This window comes from Lissotriton vulgaris, chromosome 8 (genome assembly GCF_964263255.1).
Source record: "Lissotriton vulgaris chromosome 8, aLisVul1.2, whole genome shotgun sequence".
Taxonomy (NCBI): Eukaryota; Metazoa; Chordata; class Amphibia; order Caudata; family Salamandridae; genus Lissotriton; species Lissotriton vulgaris.
This window is the reverse complement of record NC_141696.1, coordinates 974963599-974985664: the sequence shown is the minus strand read 5'-3', so window position 1 is coordinate 974985664 and position 22066 is coordinate 974963599. Positions and strand designations below refer to the sequence as shown.

At 49.0% G+C, this 22066-nt stretch overlaps 1 protein-coding gene across 1 annotated transcript; it reads right to left on the bottom strand.

The window, feature by feature from the left end:
* Positions 1-14608: 14608 nt before the first annotated feature.
* On the bottom strand, positions 14609-21817 carry POU4F1 (POU class 4 homeobox 1). The gene is made up of 2 exons (XM_086934822.1): positions 21550-21817; positions 14609-19366 (listed from the first exon to the last, which is right to left on the bottom strand). Exons 1-2 carry the CDS (start codon positions 21673-21675, stop codon positions 18386-18388), a joined length of 1107 nt encoding a protein of 368 aa, XP_086790948.1. The 5' UTR covers positions 21676-21817; the 3' UTR covers positions 14609-18385.
* Between the last annotated feature and the right edge of the window lie 249 nt (positions 21818-22066).

Genomic DNA, 22066 nt, shown 5'->3' with positions numbered 1-22066 from the left:
GTGTGTGTGTGGGGGGGGGGGGGGGGGGGGGGTTATGGGAGGACTAAATGGACCCCTTGTTTGAACAGTAATGCAGCCATAATCAGCATTCGGCGAGCTCCGGTGCCACTGCACCCGCTACACGAATGGAAGCTACGCCCCTAAGCTCTTTCAAACAACACATTTTGCTGCCTTGAAAAGATGAATCTGAACACTTGGGGTGTCTGTGACGCAGGACAGAGAAAAATAAGTTGCAGTGGCGGGTTTTTATTGTAGCGCTTTGAGGCACCTGGTATTAAATGCAACCTCGGAGACAAGTGTGTTACATAATTCATCTGAGCTGGGTTTACGCAGTCCTGTCCCAAGCAAGATTGCATCATCGAAGAAAACACATTTACCGTTCATCTGTGGGATGTTTCCTTCGCGAAATAAAATAATGTAGATCAGATCCGCCCACCGGGAAAGGCGGGGCGGGTAAAGAAGGCTTTTATTTCCGGCTGTGTCCTAACTAAAGGCGTGCACACAACCACGAGGAGCCGTCCATGGACTTGGGCCGGCGCTCGGTGCGGCGGGGGCGGCGTTGTTGTGATTAATAGCTCCATGTGGCTCGCGGGCTGGCATATGGTGCGCGCGCGGCCTGTGCTGGCCCCGCGGGCCTCCCCTCCGGCTATGAACATATTAGAGGCTTTGTGCTGTCAGCAGAGACCCTGCCTGGGATCAGCCCCGGGGCAGGGGTCCGGCCTCCACACTGCAAGGAGGCAGAATCTGAGGGGGGCTGTAGCGCATCCCCCCCCCCCCCCCCCCCCACACACACACACACACCGCCACAGCACTGTGAGGCCCCGGTGCTACACCTCAGGAGGAGACCCTGGCACTAAACTTCACGAGGAGATCCCGGCATGACACGTCACAGACAGACCCTAGCAATACAAACCCCACGAGACGCCTGCACTGCCTGTCAAAGGAGACCCCGGCACTACACCTAAAAGGGAGACCGCGGCACCACACCCCACAGGGAGATCTCGGCACTACGCCTCACAGGGAGATCTCGACACTACGCCTCATAGGAGACTCTGGCACTACACCTCACAGGGAGATAATGACACTACACCAAAAACACACACACGCAGCAGAGCTTCACACTGACTCTCCTTTACACACCGGCCCACAACCCCACAGTGAAACTCCACGCAGGCAGGAAGAAACCTGCGCCATAAACTCAAAGGGACACTCCAAAGAGCGAGCACACACACCTGAACCTGCATTACCGCATCACAGCCAAACACTACAACGGGCACCACCCAACACACACACAAACACCACAGCCCACAGTTAGGTTTGAAAGCACCGCATTTTGTGATGCAGGGCGTGCTACGAAATTCGTTTTATTAATTTCATTGTTTACTTACCTGCAATCATCCATATTCCGGTGTTTACCACCCCCACCCTGCCCCTCCACCGCCCCGCCTGTCTGCCCCACAGAACTCCCTCCACAGGCCACGGCTGGAAGCACGCCACAACCCGATAGAGAACCGGCACACCGCAGCACCACCACTTCACAGAGACCCCAAAACTTGGTGTCAGAAACTCACACCTCAAGAAGCATGTGTCAGTAAAATAAGGACTGGGTCTGATCAATCTGCCCTTTCACTGTATGTTCGAATAGTCCATACTTGCTTTCCTGTTTCACACTCACCCTTCTGCCCCCTCTGTGCACTCCTCTGTGCCCGCAACCTCCCAGGCCTCTACCTCAGAAGAGTTAAAAAAATGGAGCATATTATCAAGCAGGGCGTTAAAAATTATCGCCGTTTTAGCGGCAGAAAACTGCCTCTAAAGAGGCGAGAATGGGCTTGATAATATGGCCTTATGAATTCCAATAGAAACCCATGTTCTGGTGTGAACATGGGCTTCTATTGGAATTCTCTTCTCCAGGGCATATTATCAAGCCCATTATCGCCGCTTTAGCGGCAGTTTTCTGTCCCTAAAACGGGGATAATGTTAACGCCCTGCTTGATAATATGCCCCAATATTCTTAAAAACGTTTACATAAAATATAGCAGTGCGTCTTCTGGTAAAAAATAAAATGTAAATTAAACATTATGACAAAAAAGAATACCGAAGGTAAAGCCAATGAAACTGCTCGTGTTCAAAGGCGACCGGAAGGAACCGGAGCGGGGAGCGAGGCTCACTTGTGCCAGGGTGAGACTGTGCCCGAAGCACGCGCACATGTGCCCATAGCCAGCGCCAGTGCGTCCCCTCCCGGCTCCGCGCCCCCCTCCGCCCGGGATCCTCCGCCCCATTAAGCATTAGACACAACACCAGCCCGTCTGATCCCGGGCAGGTCCCGCTAATGCGCCGCTTTGATGGTGTTTTATTGGCACAAGCCGTGCCTTCGGGCGGCAGGGAGTGGAGAGCAGCCGGGGAAGTGCCAGGAGCGAAGGAGACCCCCTCCCCAACCACCGAGCACTAGACATCACCAGCAAACCCGCCCCACACACACACATAGACAAACACGGTCACCTTACTGGCCCTGCAGCGAGTGGCGCTCAAACATAGCTCCCAGAAACACAACCGCAACAGCAGACCGAAACCCCCAAACACCGCGTTCACATATAACGAAACTGCGAAAAAAAAGTAAAAATAGAAACAGAAAACCATAAAAATAAAAACTATCAAATGCCAAAGCGCGGGACGGAGACACGAGCGCTTGACTGCACATTTTAGTGAGGTTTCCATTAATGCTGTGATTCCTGTGTTTTGTGGAGCATTCGGTTGGATATACAACGAAATATTCGACTAAGAACTGGAATCAGGCTCTCTACTCGAAATATCCCCCGATTCTACTTTTATGTTACAACTTGGGGGCACAAACTGCTTCGAATCATTTTCACTGACGGAGACTAGAATGAGTCGGAAAAGTGATCGCCCTACGACTGCTGTTCCCATTGGCTCGAAAGTTCCAGAAGGATAAACATGGAATCTCTTTTTCTAAAGCCAGAAACCCTTCCCCCACCTCCCGCCCCTTGCGTGCCCGTCTCTGCCAGGGTGCCCCCCTCCCTGGACGAGCAGGGGTCCCCGTAAATCTCTCTGAGCCCGGCCCGGACGGGTCTCGGGCCCACCTGCCGCCCGGCGCGGGACTGCTGAGGGAATAAAGTCTTACCCCGTCTCTGCGCCGGCCTCGGCCCCCAAAAATCCGCACAAAAGCCGTAAAAACCGGGCTCGTCCTCCCCACTAACGGGCTGCGGCTGTTTGCGCCGGCTCTCCTCTACAACAGCTCGATAGCCGCCTGCAAATATTGCATTTTATATCACCAAAGGCGATTAATATTGCATTAACTGTATTTAACATTTTCTTAAGCACCGGTGATCGGAAACGGGGAGGCTTCCGGTGCTGACTGCAGAGACCGGGGCGCCGGTGCTCGAGCTGAACGTGCGCACGGTTTAAAGAAAAGAGAAAAGGCTTGTGTTTTTTTTTGTTTTGTTTCTGATTTTGTGTTATAATGTGGCGGTGCGGGGAGAGGTCTTTGATGGGGCGCCTGTGCTCGGGGTCTGTTTAAAGCTTCCTGGCTCTGTCTGGAGACGCGCGCGGAGCTGCCTTCATTAAATGTTTATTGTCAACACTTCAGTGAAGGGGGAAGAAGTCTCTTGTAAGTGAATTTCCTCGGCTGGGTGCTGTCAGCTCTCTGTTTCGGTCTGATCAATGCGTGTGAAAGTTTGTATACATTATGTGGCTGCGCGGAAGCGACGCTGCTGCTCCGGTAATTGCTGGGGCCAGGGACTACTTTTGTGCGCAGTGTTTCTGCACAGTGGCGGTCTTTGGGGTGAGGTAGAGACCTGTTAGCCTGGCATTATCTCTTGGTGACTACTGCACGCGGGGCAGTGGCTTGCAAGGCTCGTTGGGTGGCTCAGTGAGCTGCTAATAGGGTTAATTAAAGGTCATCAATTGCCTTTCCCAGCAGGGAATGCTCAGCATTTCATCCTCTGAAGATCGGTAAATCGAGTAGCATAGATTGGGTAACAGTGGTGCCTGTTATTTACAGCTCTAAGAAAAGTTAGAAGTATGACAGGAGGCGCTATATAAAACACGTTGTTATTATTATTATGGCAGAAAGGTGGCATCTCTGAGAACTTGGTCCACCCTCTTTGAGGGCACAAGTTAGCTGTGGGTGTCTCCTTCGTCCTCTCTGTGGCCTCACAAAATCTGTGGGTGGGCCCCGATTCCTCTCTGTGTGCTCTCACAGTATATGGGTGTGTGATTAGTCCTGTCTGAGAACTCACACTGGGTGCGGGTGTCTGCCGTGTCCTGTCTGTGGGTTGACACTATCTGCGGGTGGGCGATTTGTTCTGTCTGTGGGTTGACACTATCTGCTGCGGGAGTCTGGTTTGTCCTGTCTGTGGGTTGACACTATCTGCGTGTGGGAGATTTGTCCTGTCTGTGGGTTGACACTATCTGCGGGTGTCTGGTTTGTCCTGTCTGTGGGTTGACACTATCTGCGGGTGGGCGATTTGTCCTGTCTGTGGGTTCATACTATCTCCGGGTGTCTGGTTTGTTCTGTCTGTGGGGCAACACTATCTGCTCGTAGCTGCTAGGTCCCGTTTCTGGCTAACCTAGCCTGTGGGTGTCTACTGCTTCCTGTCTGCGAACTCACACTATCTGTGAGAATCTGATGGGCTTCCTTCTGAGCTCACACTGTCAAGGGACCGCTGCATGGACTAGCTTCTTGGCACGTACTATCTATGGGTGTCTGCTTTGTCCAAGTTCTGGCCTTATACAATCTGTGGGTGTCTGTTTCTTCTTGCCTGTGAGCTCACAATATCTGTGGGTGTCTGCTTGGGCCCATTCTTTCGGTGAGCGCCTCCCGCGTCCTGTTTTTGAGATCACACTGTCGATGGGTGTCTGCTTCTTCCGATCGGTGGGCTCACACAATCTGCGGTTATCTGCTTCGTCCTGTTTATAAGGTGACACTATCTGAGGGTGTCTGCTCTGACCAGTCTATGGGCTCACACTATCTGTGGTTGACTAGAATTCCTGTTTGTAGGCTAACACTATCTGTGGATGACTTTATCGTCCTGTTCCTGGGCGCACGCTATCAGCGGATGTCTGCTTCGTCTTGTTTCTGTGCTCACACCGTCTCTTGATGTCTACTTCTTCCTGTCATTAAGTTCCCAATATCTTTGGGTGTCTGTTTGGATCTGTTTCTCGGTTCATACTGTCTGTGATTATCAGCTCTGTCCTGTTTTTGGGCGCTTACTATCAGCAGATGTCTGATCCGTCCACTTTCTAGACTCATACTATCAACGGAAGTCTGTTCCGTCCTGTTCCTAGGCCCATACTATCTGTGGTCATCTGCTTCGTCCTGTTCCTGGACTCACGCTATCTGTGGTCATCTGCTTCGTCCTGTTCCTGGACTCACGCTATCTGTGGTCATATGCTTCGTCCTGTTCCTAGGTTCACACTATCCGTGGTCATCGGCTTCGTCCTGTTCCTAGGTTCACACTATCTGTGGTCATCTGCTTCGTCCTGTTCATAGGCTCACACCATCTGTGGTCATCTGCTTCGTCCTGTTCTTAGGCTCACACCATCTGTGGTCATCTGCTTCGTCCTGTTCATAGGCTCACACCGTCTGTGGTCATCTGCTTCGTCCTGTTCCTAGGTTCACACTATCTGTGGTCATCTGCTTCATCCTGTTCATAGGCTCACACTATCTGTGGTCATCTGCTTCGTCCTGTTCCTAGGTTCACACTATCTGTGGTCATCTGCTTCGTCCTGTTCCTAGGCTCACACTATCTGTGGTCATCTGCTTCGTCCTGTGCCTAGGCTCACACTATCTGTGGTCATCTGCTTTGTCCTGTTCCTAGGCTCACACTATCTGTGGTCATCTATCTGTGGTCATCTGCTTCGTCCTGTTCCTAGGCTCACACCATCTGTGGTCATCTGCTTCGTCCTGTTCCTAGGCTCACACTATCTGTGGTCATCTGCTTCGTCCTGTTCCTAGGACCACTTCGTCCTGTTCCTAGGCTCACACCATCTGTGGTCATCTGCTTCGTCTTGTTCATAGGCTCACACTATCTGTGGTCATCTGCTTCGCCCTGTTCCTAGGCTCACACCATCTGTGGTCATTTGCTTCGCCCTGTTCCTAGGCTCACACTATCTGTGGTCATCTGCTTCGTCCTGTTCCTAGGCTCACACTATCTGTGGTCATTTGCTTCGTCCTGTTCCTAGGTTCACACTATCTGTGGTCATCTGCTTCGTCCTGTTCATAGGCTCACACTATCTGTGGTCATCTGCTTCGCCCTGTTCCTAGGCTCACACTATCTGTGGTCATCTGCTTCGTCCTGTTCTTAGGCTCACACTATCTGTGGTCATCTGCTTCGCCCTGTTCCTAGGCTCACACCATCTGTTCATCTGCTTCGTCCTGTTCCTAGGCTCACACTATCTGTGGTCATCTGCTTCGTCCTGTTCATAGGCTCACACCATCTGTGGTCATTTGCTTCGCCCTGTTCCTAGGCTCACACTATCTGTGGTCATCTGCTTCGTCCTGTTCATAGGCTCACACTATCTGTGGTCATCTGCTTCGTCCTGTTCTTAGGTTCACACTATCTGTAGTCATCTGCTTCGTCCTGTTCCTAGGCTCACACTATCTGTGGTCATCTGCTTCGCCCTGTTCCTAGGCTCACACCATCTGTTCATCTGCTTCGTCCTGTTCCTAGGCTCACACTATCTGTGGTCATCTGCTTCGTCCTGTTCCTAGGCTCACACTATCTGTGGTCATTTGCTTCGTCCTGTTCCTAGGTTCACACTATCTGTGGTCGTCTGCTTCGTCCTGTTCCTAGGCTCACACTATCTGTGGTCATTTGCTTCGTCCTGTTCCTAGGTTCACACTATCTGTGGTCGTCTGCTTCGTCCTGTTCCTAGGCTCACACTATCTGTGGTCGTCTGCTTCGTCCTGTTCCTAGTCTTACACTGTCACCGGGTGTTTGCTTCGTTCAGTTTGTGTGCTCACACTCTCTGGGTATCTACTACTTCCTGTATGTGAGCTCCCACTATATTTTGGTGTGGGCTGGGTCTGTTTCTCGGCTCACACTATCTGTGGTCATCTGCTTCGTCCGGTGTTTGGGCTCCCACAATCAGCGGTTGTCTGCTCCCTTCTGTTTTTGGGCTCACATTATCTGTGGGTGTCTGCTCCATCCTGATTTTTGGGCTCACACCATCAACGGGTGTATGCTGCGGCCTGATTCTGCACTTGCAATATCACTGGGTGTCTGCTCCGTCCTATTTCTTGGCTCACACTATCAACGGGTGTCTGCTACGTCCTGTTTCTGTGCTCATACTGTCTCTGGGTATCTACTTATTCATGTCTGTGAGCTCCCAATATCTTTGAGAGTCTGATGGGTCTGATTCTGATCTCACACTGTTAGTGGGCGTCTGCTCCGGTCTGTTTCTGCGCTCACACTATCAATGGGTGTCTGCTTCGTGGTGTTTCTGGGCTCACACTATCAGCGGGTGTCTGCTCTGTCCTCTGTCCTGTTTCTGGGCTCACACTATCAGCGGGTGTCTGCTCTGTCCTGTTTCTGGGCTCACACTGTCAACTGGTGGCTTCTCCGTCTTGTGTCTGAGCTTACATCTAGCTAACCAGGCCACCGCCACTTTCCCAGGTAAACAGGTTCAAAACAAGGGGAAAAAAACAAAGATGCGAGCGCCCCCTGCAGCCAGCGAGGGCGTGCGCACGAAATCCAAATGGTGTCTGCACACTAGCACGAGCACAACGCTGCATCTGAAAATGTGCATGTCCTACGCACTTTAAGCGAACACATTGCACAGAAATACCCGATCAGTTCTGTCCGTGCGTGTACTAAAATGCCAGACACGTGTGCACATGTAAATGGTATATAAAAAAATAGCTGTACATTTCAGATCTGTTTATATTGTTTCCTGTCTCACTGACCATCCACCGACCCATTTATCCAACCGTTCATCCATTCATCTATCCATGCTTCCACTCATCCATACCTTAATTTCCATCCATACATCTAGAACCAGGCGTGTCCTTCTGCGCACCACCATCCATTCATTAACCCATACAAACGTCCATGAATATCCATTGACTCATTCATGCATTCACCATCCATCCACCCACTCATTTATCCAGCTATTTATATACCAATCAGAATACATCAGTCCATCCACCTGTCCGTACACAAGTGCTTATTTTGTAACAAAATAAGTGGCAGGGCCGTCATCAGAGGCCACTGCAGCTTGCACCACCCATTGCCCCTGCCAGCACTGCCAATGACAGCACCAGTGCCAACCATCACACTCCTGCGAGTGTGACAACTCAGACCATCACAGCCCCCTAAAGCTATAAGCATGGCTAGGGTGGCATCTGTTATTGAATATCATTCTAAATTGAATTCATAAACAACTTTTGTTGTGCTCATCTATACAGCATCGGAAACCACCGGCTCAAATTAAGTACTGTTGTTCGCCCGGCCCTCCCTCAGTTTTTCTATCTAAGTACATGAAACACGACACCAGCGACCCCAGCAGAACCCATCTATATGTGATAATATACAGTATATATATGGTCCTGGTCCCTACACCTTTTCGAAGATGCGCCTATGTACGAGTAGGCGGTGTAATATATGCCATATATTATATATGCATGTCCCTGTTCAGGGAGAGGACGCCCATGTCTTACAGGCTGCAGGAGTGCACACTTTGTTGCCGCTTTCTAATAAGAGTGCCTGTGTACTAACAAAGAGCTATATTCACGGTTTATGCTGTTTTTTGTCGTGCCCTGGTGGTAATGACACATGTCGTCAAATGACACCCCTGTGAAACTCTGAGGCCTGCACTTGGCAAAACGTGCAGCTCACACAAGGCAGACACCTGCGCGCCTTTAAAACACTGCGCCTGGCAGCTGGAGCACCCGCTCAAGGCGCTCTGTCTCCCACATTTAGAAGTGAGGTACGTTGTCTACACTCTCCCCGTCCCAGGACCCTCTTTCCCTCCCCTCCCCTCCATGTCTTTCTTATTCCCAGCACTTTTTACATCTCTCTCTATATATCCCCCTCAAGCTCTTCTTTTTGGTCTGGGTCTGACAGAGCCGCTGTCCGAAACACTATTCTTATCCATTCTTCAAAGTGTACACAGAGTGGGTTTGGTTCCACAGGACCCTATCACCTCATATGATTGGCTGTTTGGCGCATCACTCCGCCTGTATGAGTGTTCGCTTACAACACATGAACATATCAAGAGAACACAAAATCACCGCACAATCAATTCCGGATCTCGTAGATGTATTACATACAGGGCAGCATGCCTTTTACTACATACATCACGACTTCTTGCACTCTTTCATTCACAGCCTTATACCTGCCTCTTTCTCTCACTTTATTCTTCCGCTGTCTTTCTCCTCACTTACTAAATCCCCCGTCTCTCACTCTTTCACCCCCTCCCTCTCTCTGCTGTTCTTTCTCACTTTATCTCTCTGTATCTCTTTCCCATTCGCCCTGTCTTCCACTTACTCTTCACTCTTTCTCCCGACCTCAATAGTTTTCCTTTCTTTCTCTCATTTTACCTTTTCTCCCTGCTCTCATTTTAATTCAAGTATAACTTATAATTAATGCCAAGGATTTCTATATTCCCTAGTTCACTTCTGCAACCGTCCGCACCCCCTCACTCCCCTGCTCTCTTCTCTGGATCTCTACTTCACTTCTTTTTCTTTCTCTTTCGTTCTTTCTCTCGCTGTATCTCTTTCTCCTTCTGTCATTTCCTTTCTTTCATATTCCCTTACTCTCTACTGTCCTCTTTTTCTTCTTGTTCGATCTCTTTCCTTTCATCTCTCTTTTCTTTCTCTCCTCTTCTTTTATCTGGCTCCCTTCCATTCATTTTCCCACGTTCTTTTTGTCTTTCTTTCAATCATGTTATCTCTAAGTTTCTTTCTCTGATGTATTCTTCCATTCTTTCCCTCTTTTCTCTCCTTTTCATTTTCCCTCTCGCCCTCTGTTCATTGTCTCTCTATTTCTTCTCTCTTTCCTTCTCTTCCTTTCAGCACGAATGTCACTACTTCACTTTTTTCTTCGTCTTTCATTCTCTCTCTCGTTTTTCTTTTCCATTCATTCAATGTATCTTCCTCTTTAACCTTTCGCTGTCCTTTTTTCTCCTTGTTTCTATCACTTGCACCCTTCTATTTTATTTGCCTCTGTTCTTTTTTCTCTTTCTTTTTCTTCTTTTCGTCGCTCATTTTCTTTCTCTCTTTAGCTCCTCCTCCTTTCTGCTCCTTCTTTACTTTTCTCTCCTTTTTTCTACTGCACTCTCTGTTCTTTTTCTCTCTTCTCTTTCTCTCCCTCTCTTCCTCTTTATCCCTCTGATTCGCTCAGACTTCTTCTCCGTTCCTCTAGCTGGACTGTGCATATGTCAGTGTTCTTCACATCTCTCTAGATAGGTGCTGTATATGTGTGCATGTATGCTAATAGCGTGCAGTATATTCATGTGGTCCCGTATTCCTCTGTATTTCTGCGCACGTTTCTGTTTGTGTCTGTTTTAGTAATATCTATCTATCTATCTATCTATCTATCTATCTATCTATCTATCTATCTATCTATCTATCTATCTATCTATATGTCTGTCTGTCTATCTAACTGTCTATCTACCTGTCTATCTATGGGTTTTTTTAGTACTTGTAGATGGCATATAAAAAAATGGACAGTGAAATGAACTGGGGTAAACGTGGACAGTATGGACAAGCCACGTCATATATTGTATTTTATCTCTTAGGCGGTTCGTGTTTTTTGAAGGACTGTTTTGCTTCTCACGCCTCCCCCGTGCTATCTTGACAACAATTACTAAAGTTTTTAATTAGCCTCTTGTTATAATTCATTTTTATTAATTTCCCAAATCTCAGCGCATGAATTATTTAAGCGGCCCGTGTAATTGTATTTGCAGCGCTCGCCCGGCGGTGCGCGCGAGGGAGGCTGCTGCCCAGCGCTGCCCGCGCGGAGGAAGGTTCACCTGGAGCTGGCGGCACTCCGGGGCAGAAACAGATTTCGGACCGGCAACGCGCCCGCTGCCCAATGTTCACGCAGGGAGGAGAAGTGAAAGAGTATCAGGTATTCAGGGCTGATGCGCCTTTGAGCTTCAGGCTAAAATACGTGAAGGGATGGACACATCGACCCATACCTCATTTAATCGATACAAAGAAAGACAGGCAGATAAATAGAGCGACAGGGAGAGACGGATTTAGAAAGATAGATAGATAGATAGATAGATAGATAGATAGATAGATAGATAGATAGATAGATAGATAGATAGATAGATAGATAGATATCAACAAGTGGGAACTTTTAGAGCAGCTGCCCTCGCCCCCTCACTTCCTCCCTGTCTCTGACTTTGCTCCAGTCTCTCAGTAGGATGTTGACTGCTCCCCGTCCCGCCGGTCGCTGCCTTCGGACCGGCAGCAGCTTCCGCTCTGGATCACTCAGTACTTTTCTAGACAGAAGGGGGCTGCAGAGGGATCGATGCTCCCCTGGCAGTGGTCTCCATTACTCATTCCTGGCGCTCAGTGCACGTTTAAAGCAAGAGGCGCGCGCCTGGGCGGGTGCAGGCTGAGGCTTCAGCACCCGGAGGACTGGAGAGCGCCCGAGGAGCCGTGGAGAGGGCGGGGGCGGCCTGGACAGAGGAGGGAAGAGGAAGTGTACCCCAGGGGGCGGGACAGCAGCCGACGGACGTCCGGCCTGGACAGATACCACCTGGAGTAAGGGAAGTGGGCAGTGAGTGCAGGAAGGGGTAGGGTGGAGGTAAAGCAAGTGGATACTAGGGGGTGAGACAGCAGCTGAGGAGCTGAAAGGGAAGGGGGTCCGGCCTGGACAGAGACAGCAGACTTCCTAGAAATGGGCGCAGAGGTGGCCTTGAGAGGGTGCTGGAAGAAGGAGCCAGGGTGCTGGTAGAGCTGGGGTAGAGAGTAAAGGAAGTAGGCAAAGAGTGCAAAGGTGTGTGGGTAGGGACTATGGATGGCCGGGAGAGCGTCCTAGGTGGTGTGGGGGCATGCATGTGGGAATGACGGATGTCTAGAGCGCAAACCTAACCTCAATGCAGTGGAGAGGCCGGACAGGAAGCTTGATCTGGCCTAGCTGCCATTAACTAAGTGCCAGAAGGACTATTTGTCTGTTGCCACATGGACTGACTCGGTGACCAAGGCGGGCAGGTTTCTTAATGGAGTGGGCAGTACACCGAAAGGAGTGTAGTTGAGCTGAGCAGTCGCAGGGGCCGCTGAGTTGAGGCACGTGGCCCACAAACCCGCCCCCCAGCACAAACCAGGTCCCTTTCGGGTAGATGGCCTATAGTCATTTGGCACAATTGGTCATACCCTTATAAAAAGTCTGCTACCAGTACTGTCGTAACAATATGTCTCGAAAAGTGCTGATTCGCAGTTGGTGAGTGACTGGGACACTTTTGTGCTGTGGCCCTAGTTCAGTCTCAGCTCAACCCTGGCTGTCAGGGCAAAAACAGACACGCATGGGGGGCCAGGCGGGCAGGGAAGCGCCCTAGAGAAAGTTGGGTATAGAGGGCGGGTGGGGGCCCCTGACCAGGCGGGCGGGACTCCGACCAGGGTGTTCCTGACAGTGCCGCGCGCCCCTCGCCAGCAGCACATGCTACACACAGAAAATGCGCTTTTACCTCGGTTTTTCTGCACCTCTTTGCACTTTCGCACTTCAATTCCAAACGTGGAACAAACCCAATATTTATAAACTGCTGTTCGCATGTAACACATGTTCTTAGCTCTCTACCATGACGACGGAGCCCTACATTGCTTTCATTCCGGTGTCTCTAGCAGTCTCTTCGTTGGTCGGTTCAGGCCGCCGGCCTCTTTAAGGCAGGCTGTCAGGCGGCGGCAGGCACTCTCTGTGAGGTGCTCTCAGCCCCCCGGTGCGCCTGCACTAGACGTTTCCTCTGCAATTCTCATTAGTACATCGAGTCCGTTCATTAAAAATTAATCTGCGCTCAAGCAGTCTTTGCTGATTTCCAGGCCTGCCCGGTACATCTGTAACTGCTGCTCGTGTAATGATCCGTGCTATGCAGACATGCATTTAGAGTTTTCAGCGGTTGTGGGATGCTTAAACTTTTAAAGACACCTTTAAACCCCACCGACTGAGGGTGTGTGCCTCAGTGTGCGTATGTGTATTCGGCTGTCACTGAGTTTTAGTTTCTGTGTAGGTATGTGAGGATGTCTGTATCTGATCGTGTCTGGCTGTGTTGTGTCTATGTGAGTGCGGGCATGCGTGCATGTCTATATCTGTGGTTTCCGTGTGTGTGTGGGTGTGTTTGTGCTCATGCTTATCTGCGTGTGTCTGTTTGCATGTGTATCTGCGTGATCTCTGTATGTATGTGAGGGTGCGTGTGTACTTAAATGTGTATCTGTGGTGTGCGTGGGTTTCTGTATGCATGCATGCCCGCCGCTGTAGTTTCATTATCTGTGTGAGTATGTGTACGGTTGTTTGTGTGATTTATGTGTGTGAGTGAGTGTGTCTGTATGCGTGCATGTCTAGCTCTGTGGTTTCCGTATGTGTGCATGTGTATCTGTGGTTTCTGTGTGTCTACGTGTGTGTGCATGTCTACCTCTTTGGTTTCTGTCTGTGTGAGTGTATGTGTGCATGTCTATATGTTTGGGTTCTCTGTGTCTGTGTACGTGCCTGGCTATCTCTGTGGTTTCTGTGTGTGTGTGTGTGCATGTCTATATGTGTGGGTTTATATGTCTGTATGCGTGCCTGGCTATCTCTGTGGTTCCTGTCTGTGTTCATATCTATATGTGTTAGTTCTGTCGGTCTGTATGCGTGCATGCCTATCTCAGTGGTTTCAGTAAGGGTGTGTATATATATGTGCATGTCTATATGTGTGGGTTCAGTAGGTCTGTATGCGTGCCTGGCTATCTCTGTGGTTCCTGACTGTGTGTGTTCATATCTATATGTGAGCGTTCCGTGTGCCTGTATGCGTGCATGCCTATCTCAGTGGTTTCAGTAAGGGTGTGTATATATATGTGCATGTCTATATGTGTGGGTTCTGTGTGTGTGTGTGTCTGTATGCGTGTATGTCTAACTTTGAAGTTTCGGTATGTTTTTTAGAATGTGTTTCTTCGTGTCTATCTCTGATTTGCGCGTGTGGGCTCGCCAGTATGTGTATGGGGTGCATATATTTAACATGGTTTATTTATGTGTTTCTTACTGTCTATGTATCTCTGTGTGCACCTGTGTGCCTGACCGTATGTGTGTTTCTGTGTGTATCTGTGTGTTAATGTACCTATGTGTCTTTTTTATCTGTGTATCCCTTAGTGTGTGTGTTCGTGCTTTGCGTCTGTTTGCGCGCGCGTCAATTTCTGTGTTTTTTTTAGCTGTGTGTCTGTTCCTGTCATAAATACTTTTATGAAAACTACTTCTCTTCCTACTAAGATACACAAACTGGCCCACCTTTAGTCTTTCTGTCTGATGCGTCATGCCAATCACAGATAAGGAACTCTTCAAACATACAGCCGAGTTTAAAACACACAACGCCAATCACACGTTCATAACAACGGAAGGAACAGCCAGTTTCGAGTTAACGAAAATTAGTTTTATTTTCTTAAAAATAACCTTTGTGCATATTCTTAACATCGACAATAAATGTATTTAAAAATCACAGTTTTTGTTTCAACCAAGAGACTCCTTTCAAAGTGTCAGGCTAGTGAGAGTTTCCTTCACAGGTTCGGCGGTGAAATAAAAAAAAAACAAGTGTGGGGATGCTGTTAGGACGTGGTAGGAAAGAGGGGCGATTTATGTTGTTTTTATACATTTGGCATCTTTCGGGTCACAGTCAAGCACATGACGAGGAAGGGTATACTATTAGTGTGAAGCAAAGGGTGAATAGTTAATGGTAACTTTGATTTAAACTTGGGACAGCGCTTGTTTGTTTTTTGTTTTTGACGTACTAACTCAAACACGAAGGTAGGCGCTATATTGGGCAGCTGAGTGCTACTACATATGTGCACCCAAACTCATGTGTCACTGCGTGCCAGCTGCCCCTCGGGGCAACACCAGACTCCCAGGAGGCACAGCAACCCAGGCAGGCGCTCCCGTCGCTATTTATTAACCCATTTATTCATATGGAATAAACATCTTTTAAGGCGCATAGCTCCTCTCTAAAAACATGTAATATACACATAGACGTTTTGTTCAATAGCACCGTTGTTTGCGAATGCTTTTTAAACATGTTTCATGTAAAACAATGGGCGTACTGAAAAATAAAAACACATTCGAGCCGTTCCTGTTTTTGATGGCAGAAAGAAAACATGTCACAAGTTACCAGCCAAAGAATGGAAAATCAAAATCATCACAATGAGGTGTTTATCGGCATTCTCTTTTGTTTTGGAAAGTGTACAGGGGCGCAGGAGTTTGCTCTCTGCGTTTTGCGGGCTAAATAGTTTGGAAATGATAACAAAAAAAATAATGTTTTGATAAGAATACGTCATACCCCCAGTCCAAACCTGAAATTATAAGAAACATCTACTAACAGGTGGAGAAAATAAAGTAACCATTTGGGTAAACGAGTATGGTTGAATCCTGTGAGACCCTCTTGGCTTTCACTATTTACAATATTATAAATTTCTCAACGCACATTAATACTTGTATTCAACAAGACCAGTGTGTGGGTGTTCGCTGTGAAAACAAGCATCGAACAGTGAAAAGACATCCTCGAGAAATGTCTGCCGCACGCTCGTCCAGTCAGTGCTCAGGTTCAAGATGCATAGAATGTTTGCATTGCAAACAACGGTACTGAAATAAAGACAGCAACAGCAGATCATGGTACAAAAATAAATACATGGACATCAGGCAATGACATCAAAATAAATACAATACCCGGAAACAATGATGCAAGTATAAATACATAAATAAATACGTACAGAAACCAATGAACAAGACTCGTATTGAGATACTGATATTATTAACAGTAGAGATTTGATTTCGGATCTGGAAGTGCCCCCATTGGGCATGCGCTATGCCAGTCTGTTTGGATGGCCCACATGTCCGGATTCAGTAGGAGTGAACTTGCACCCTGGTGTGTGTGTTTGTATACATTCCCACAAATCTCGGAAGCACGCACCTGTTTAATGTGAAACACTGCCCTCGAACTCAGGAGAGTGCAATAGTGCAAATTATACACGAGTTCTCTGGCCCAGAATTACACTTCACAAAAACAAATACTGGTTTTATTTGGGGGTGGGGGCGTGTGTTTGTGTGTGGGGAGGAGGGTGACGGTGGAGTGGAGTGGGCGGTGTACAACATAGAACTGTTATTTGAAACACTTAAAAAATCACCCCAGCCCTAAATGTCAGTTAAAAAAAACACAGATTATAAAATATCTTAATACTGTTTGCATTTTTAAGCAGATCCATATTGTATGGCCTGCACCATTCTGGGTATGGGAATACTACAGTTTTCCTGTTGCAGTCAAATTATGAGAATTTGAAAGTGAAAAGGGGAAGCGACTATGAAGACCATTTTTGATGGAATAATGAATTATCTTGCTTTTTTTTTAATCCAAGCGTAAAAGGGAAGCGACTATGGGTTACCCTTTTTGACAGATTCATGATTTTTTAAAATCTGTTTTTTCACTGCAGGCGCAAAGCGCCCACGGAACGGTCTTCTTGACATTCAAAACCGGAAGGAGCTTCAGCCCCTTCCTGGGAGACAATGCGTCAGGATGATGGAGGTGGGGGCTTGTGCCCCTGCTTACCCCCTGGAATCCCACAAGGCCCTAGATAATGTGGACCCCTTCTGGGACCTGCACACACGTCATGTCACCCAGCCACCACCCACCACAGAGCCCACAAGATAAAAAAAAAAGCACCCAATAGCAGAAAATGAGAAACCTAACTGAAAAAACAGCGGGCGTTTCACATTATCTTCACGCCAAGCACAAGTTTAATGTTTCAAGCAGGACACCCTCTGTGGTACCGGGGCCACATTGAAAGAACCAATGAGAGTAATGTACACATGACACAAATATGTGTGCATTTCAGATTATGTGTCGCTCTGAAACTACCGCGGGGCACCTTTAAAATCACGTTTATCATAGGACTTCTAGGCCCAGGTATTTGGGAGACAGGGTCATTTAGCCTTGTTGTTTGTAAACCTCACCATCGTCAAAAGGAAGCATTATTGGACCATATTATAGTCACACATACGTCATTATTATATGGGTTTTCAAGAAATCATTGATTTATTAAAGACACCGTTATTGAATTATGTAGCATAATAGGCTGTTTTTTAGGTTCGTCACTGGCTAAATTATATTAATCAAATTACGTATGGGAAATAAATAATGGGTGCGTGACCATGCCTGTGTGTTACAGATTTTGAAAGCAACGCTACTTTTGTGCAACAAAAATACCCAAAAGAGAGGAGAGTGAATGTGTGTGTGAGACACAATAATTTATAATATATCGCATTGCTTAGGCAATGCATTACATATTGTGCAGAGAAGGCAAATACATATCAGCATTTCACCCACAAATGAGATTGTGTGATTCAAAAGCTCATACATATTCATAGCATAATACTGAATCGGAACTTGCTTTTTGTATAGAACTTCACCCCCACTCCACATGTCGTGCATTACAGGTGTTACTAATTTCCACTTTAATGGCCCTCAAATGATGGACTAAGAAGGGGGTAAAAGCTGAACTGGCCCTTTAAGGATTGAAACCCCAAGCACTGTACATAACAGGTGTTGGTATCAGTCATTTTAATTGTGGCAAAATGATCGACCTGGAAGAATGGAAGGCTGAGCTGACCCGTCCTGCATGCAGACTTGTGACACGCAGATCACAGCTATGCCAGCAGTGAGCTTTATTTAATTCACTGTAATATACAGTGTTGTCTTCTACGCGCTATAAGGTGCTATCTTCTGTCCTTCTGTCTATAGCACTATGCCCAGATGTTGAAACAGCGCTGAAAGAATTCATTTCACTCCGAGTTCATACATACTTGTAAAATATGCAACATACTCTATTCTGCAGCATGCCTTTCCATCTTTTTTTCTCTGTTCTATAAAACTCACAAATAAACAGGTAAATAAATAAATAAATAAAATACTGCAGTTTAAAGTGTACGATACAGATTGCGGGCCTAAGCAGTCCCCTGGGGGCTCAGAGCCCCCTTGTATTTGTCACATGGCAGGTCAGGTGCGATGGGCCAGTAAACCCACCGGCACCTCCCCGGGGCCCGGGGCCCAGCAGTCCTCCTCCGCCTCAACAGTCCCGGGGAGTCCAGCGGCGCCGGCCGGGGCCGCCCGGTCCGAGCCTCTCCCGGAGCTGTCCATGGTCCCGCGGATCAGGCTCGCCTCGCCAACGAGTCCTCGGCCAGAGCCAGGCCGGTCAGTAAGTGGCCGAGAACTTCATGCGCTTCTGCTTCTGTCTCTGGTTGCAGAACCACACCCTGACCACGTTTTTTTTCAGGTCCAGCTTCTCGGCGATGGCGGCGATCTTCTCGGAGGAGGGCCGCGGCTGCACGGCGAAGTAGGCCTCGAGGGAGCGCTTCTCGGGCGCCGCGATGGAAGTCCGCTTGCGCTTCTTCTCGCCCCCGTTGAAGAGCTCGGGCTTGGCCATCTTCTCGCGCTGCGCGCCCTCCGCCTCCTCCAGCCAGGCCTGCAGGATGGGCTTCAGCGCGATCATGTTGTTGTGGGACAGCGTGAGCGACTCGAAGCGGCAGATGGTGCTCTGGCTGAGCGAGCCCACGCCCGGGATCTTCAGGTTGGCCAGCGCCGAGCCCACGTCGGCCTGGGTCACCCCCAGCTTGATGCGCCGCTGCTTGAAGCGCTCGGCGAAGGCCTCCAGCTCGCGGGGGTCCGTGTCCGAGTCGCACAGGGAGGTGAGTCCGGAGGGGGGGCCCTGGTGCGAGCCCATCAGCCCCGGGTGGGTCAGGCCCGAGCTCATGTTCATGGCCGCCTGGTGCGAGAGGTGGCCCAGGCCGTGCATGTGGCTGTGCGGGTGGGCGGAGGTGGAGATGAGGCCGCCGCTGCCGGGGCCCCCGGGGCCTCCGCCTGGTCCACCGCCTGCCCCTTGCCCCTCGTGGCCCCCGCCGCCTCCGGCCATCAGGGCCAGGGAGGGCGAGGAGATGTGGTCCAGCAGGTCGCCCGGCTCCAGGGGCTGGTGGTGGTGGTGATGGTGGTGGTGATGGTGGTGCGCCAGCGGGACGGTGGAGTTGGAGCTGCAGGGCACGCTGTTCATCGTGTGATAGGTGGCGTCCGGCTTGAAGGGGTGGCTCTTGCCCTGGGACACTGCGATGTCCACGGCCGCCAGGGCCTCGGCCCGGGCCAGGAGCGTCTCATCCAGGCTGGCGAAGATGTTGCTCTGCAGCTGGAAAGAGAGACAGAGATGAACGTGTGACAATAACAACCAGGCGGCGAAGAGCAGGAAACACAGGGCGACATGACGGGGAAAGGGGTCAGGAACGGTGGCAAAGACAGGCAGGTGGAGTGAGAGGTGATGCACAGAGAACATCGACAAAACAGAGAGAAAGAGTAGGGGAAAATACATTAAATAAAAGAATGTAAAGGAAACATTGATAGAGGAAAAGCACATGGGAAACCAGAAATAATGTATTAGCTAGCTGTCAGCTCGGAACTCAGATGGGAGGGGAGACAGATTAAACACTGAACTAGCAGGGACAAAGAGGAAATGCCAGATTTTGAGGATGGTGTGTATCAAAAAAAGACATGGACAGGGGCCTCTAGACTGGGGTTATGATATGATAAAACGCAGAATCGAGAGTGAACAGGGAGTTGTCACAAAACATAGCGGTTGGGGGGTGGCAAGATGGAAGGCAAAGGGTTGGATATCAGACAGAGGAATCCGGCAAGCACAGAGTGCTTGAGAAATGGAAAACACTCTTCCAGGGGACGAGCCACAGAAATGAAAACACAGGAACCAGAGAGAAAGTGGGTGAAGTCCGGGAGACTGGTGTGAACACGCTTTCAAAAGAGATCACAGGCGCTCAGATGATTGCAGAGGGAGACATGAAAAAAACATTAGGCGCAGCTTGTCAGGATGTGCCCGGCAGCGCTTTTATTAATGCACACACCGTGCATGCGGTGCACGGGGAGGGGAAGGGGCACCAGGAAAGGGAATGAGAGCAGAGAACAGACGGAGATGCGAGTGAAGGGGCAGGAAGATGGCTATAAAGAAGAAAGAAGAGAGCAGTTGCGAAGGGAAATAGTCTATGTCAGCAAATAGCAATGTGCAAAGGGGGAAGAATATCAGAGAGAAAGTAGAAAGACACGATTTGATAATAAGAATAGGCGATATATGGAGAAAAGTTATTAAAAAAAACCACAGAAGGACTAAAGGCTCGGAAAGTATACAAATGAATTGGAGTGTTAGAAAGAACATTGAGGATAAAAGAGACAAATGAAAAAGAAATACAATCAAGAAAGAAACAGGAACATATTACGGGAGTGAAAGGATGAATAAAACGGACAGCTGTGTGAACTTCAAAGATAATGAGACCGGGTGAAAAAAGGCAGCCCGAGGCGAAAGAAGCAAACTCGAATGAAGATGTGTAGAAAGAGGTGCATAGTGATCGGAGATAAGAAAACAGAACTCAAGAAAAAGCAGGGGCAGAAGTTGGCGAAATGTCTGAACAAAAAGGACAGACAATTCGAAGGAAAAAAATGTTTTAAAAAGTTTCACTGAATGAGTGAGTACAGAATAAAAAGAGACTTAAAGAAAGTCGAGAGGATGCACAGAGTGCGCAGAGGAAAAGAGCAAGAGACCGAGCAAGAGAATATGCAGAGGAAAGAAGAAACATAACAGAAAGAGTGTTTGGTGAAAAAGGAAAGAAGGTGTAAAAAGCTAAGAAAAAAGACGACAGATTAGTCTCAGAGAGTATACGAGAGAAATCATGTATGAAAAAGTGGAACTGCAGAAGGTGTGAATTTTAGGGTGACAGATAAAAGAGTGAAATGAAGAGGTAACTAAGGAGGAAACACAGAATGGTAAAACAATTGGAATAGAAGAACATAAAAGGGAAGGCGAGAGAAGAATGAAGGATGGAAAAAGAAATGAGAGAGAGGGCGACAGAATTCCAGGCTTAGAGAACGAGATGGAGAAAGCTTAGGGGAGAAGTAAGAATGTTACGAGTTGAAAGTCTAAAGGACCATTTCACAGAACTAGATACGGATGAAGAAATAGAGAGAGGAAAGAAGTAAAACTGAAGAGAAGTGAAAGTAAGAGAAAAAAGATACATAAAAGCGAGGGTCGTGAGAAGAAGGAACACAATGAGAATAATTGAACTAGTGAAATGTGAAGAGGGTAAAGGAACGTGATAGGGTGGAACACATGGGTAAACGGTGAAAAGGACTATCAGGTGGCGACGAGGAAATAGCGGAAAGCAGAGGTGAAGCGACAGGGAGACATAGGTGAAGAGGGACAGAGGGATGAAGAGACAAATGAAAAGACATGGAGGTGTACATGTGTAGAAAGGGTATAAACTGAGGCACTGCATGACAGGAACAGGTGTGCGGGGTGCAGGGCTCGCTTACCGGCGGGGTGGGCAAGCATGCCCTCCGGATGGCCTCGGAACTGGTGTGGTGCAGCGTTGTGTACTTGTGCTCAGGCAGGCTGGGGTGCATGGCAAAGTGCGGCTGCTTGCTGTTCATGGACATCATCTTGAAGCTGTGCGTGTACTCCCAGCCCAGGGCACCGGGTCGGCGGCCTGGCGGTCCCCGGTCCGGGCAGGGACCCTGTGCGGCCACGCTCCGCCCGCAACCTGCCCTGCTGCTCTGGCGCAGCCTCCGCCTCCTGCCTGCCTGCCTGCCTGCAGCCGCTGTCACTGCTCTCTGCACTGCCCCGGCGCGCGGCACGCTTACACCTGAACCCCGCGATCTCGTTGGCTAGAGCCTGCGGCTTCTCGCGAGAGGTCGGGGTTTGACTGACAGCCGCGCCGCCCGCCCACCGCGTGCCGCACGCTCAGTTCCAGGCAGGGCGCGAGCGACTCTTCCAACGGCCGCCGGGCGGCGCGAGGCAGGTGAAGCACCTGTAACCGTGCGCATGCGCGGT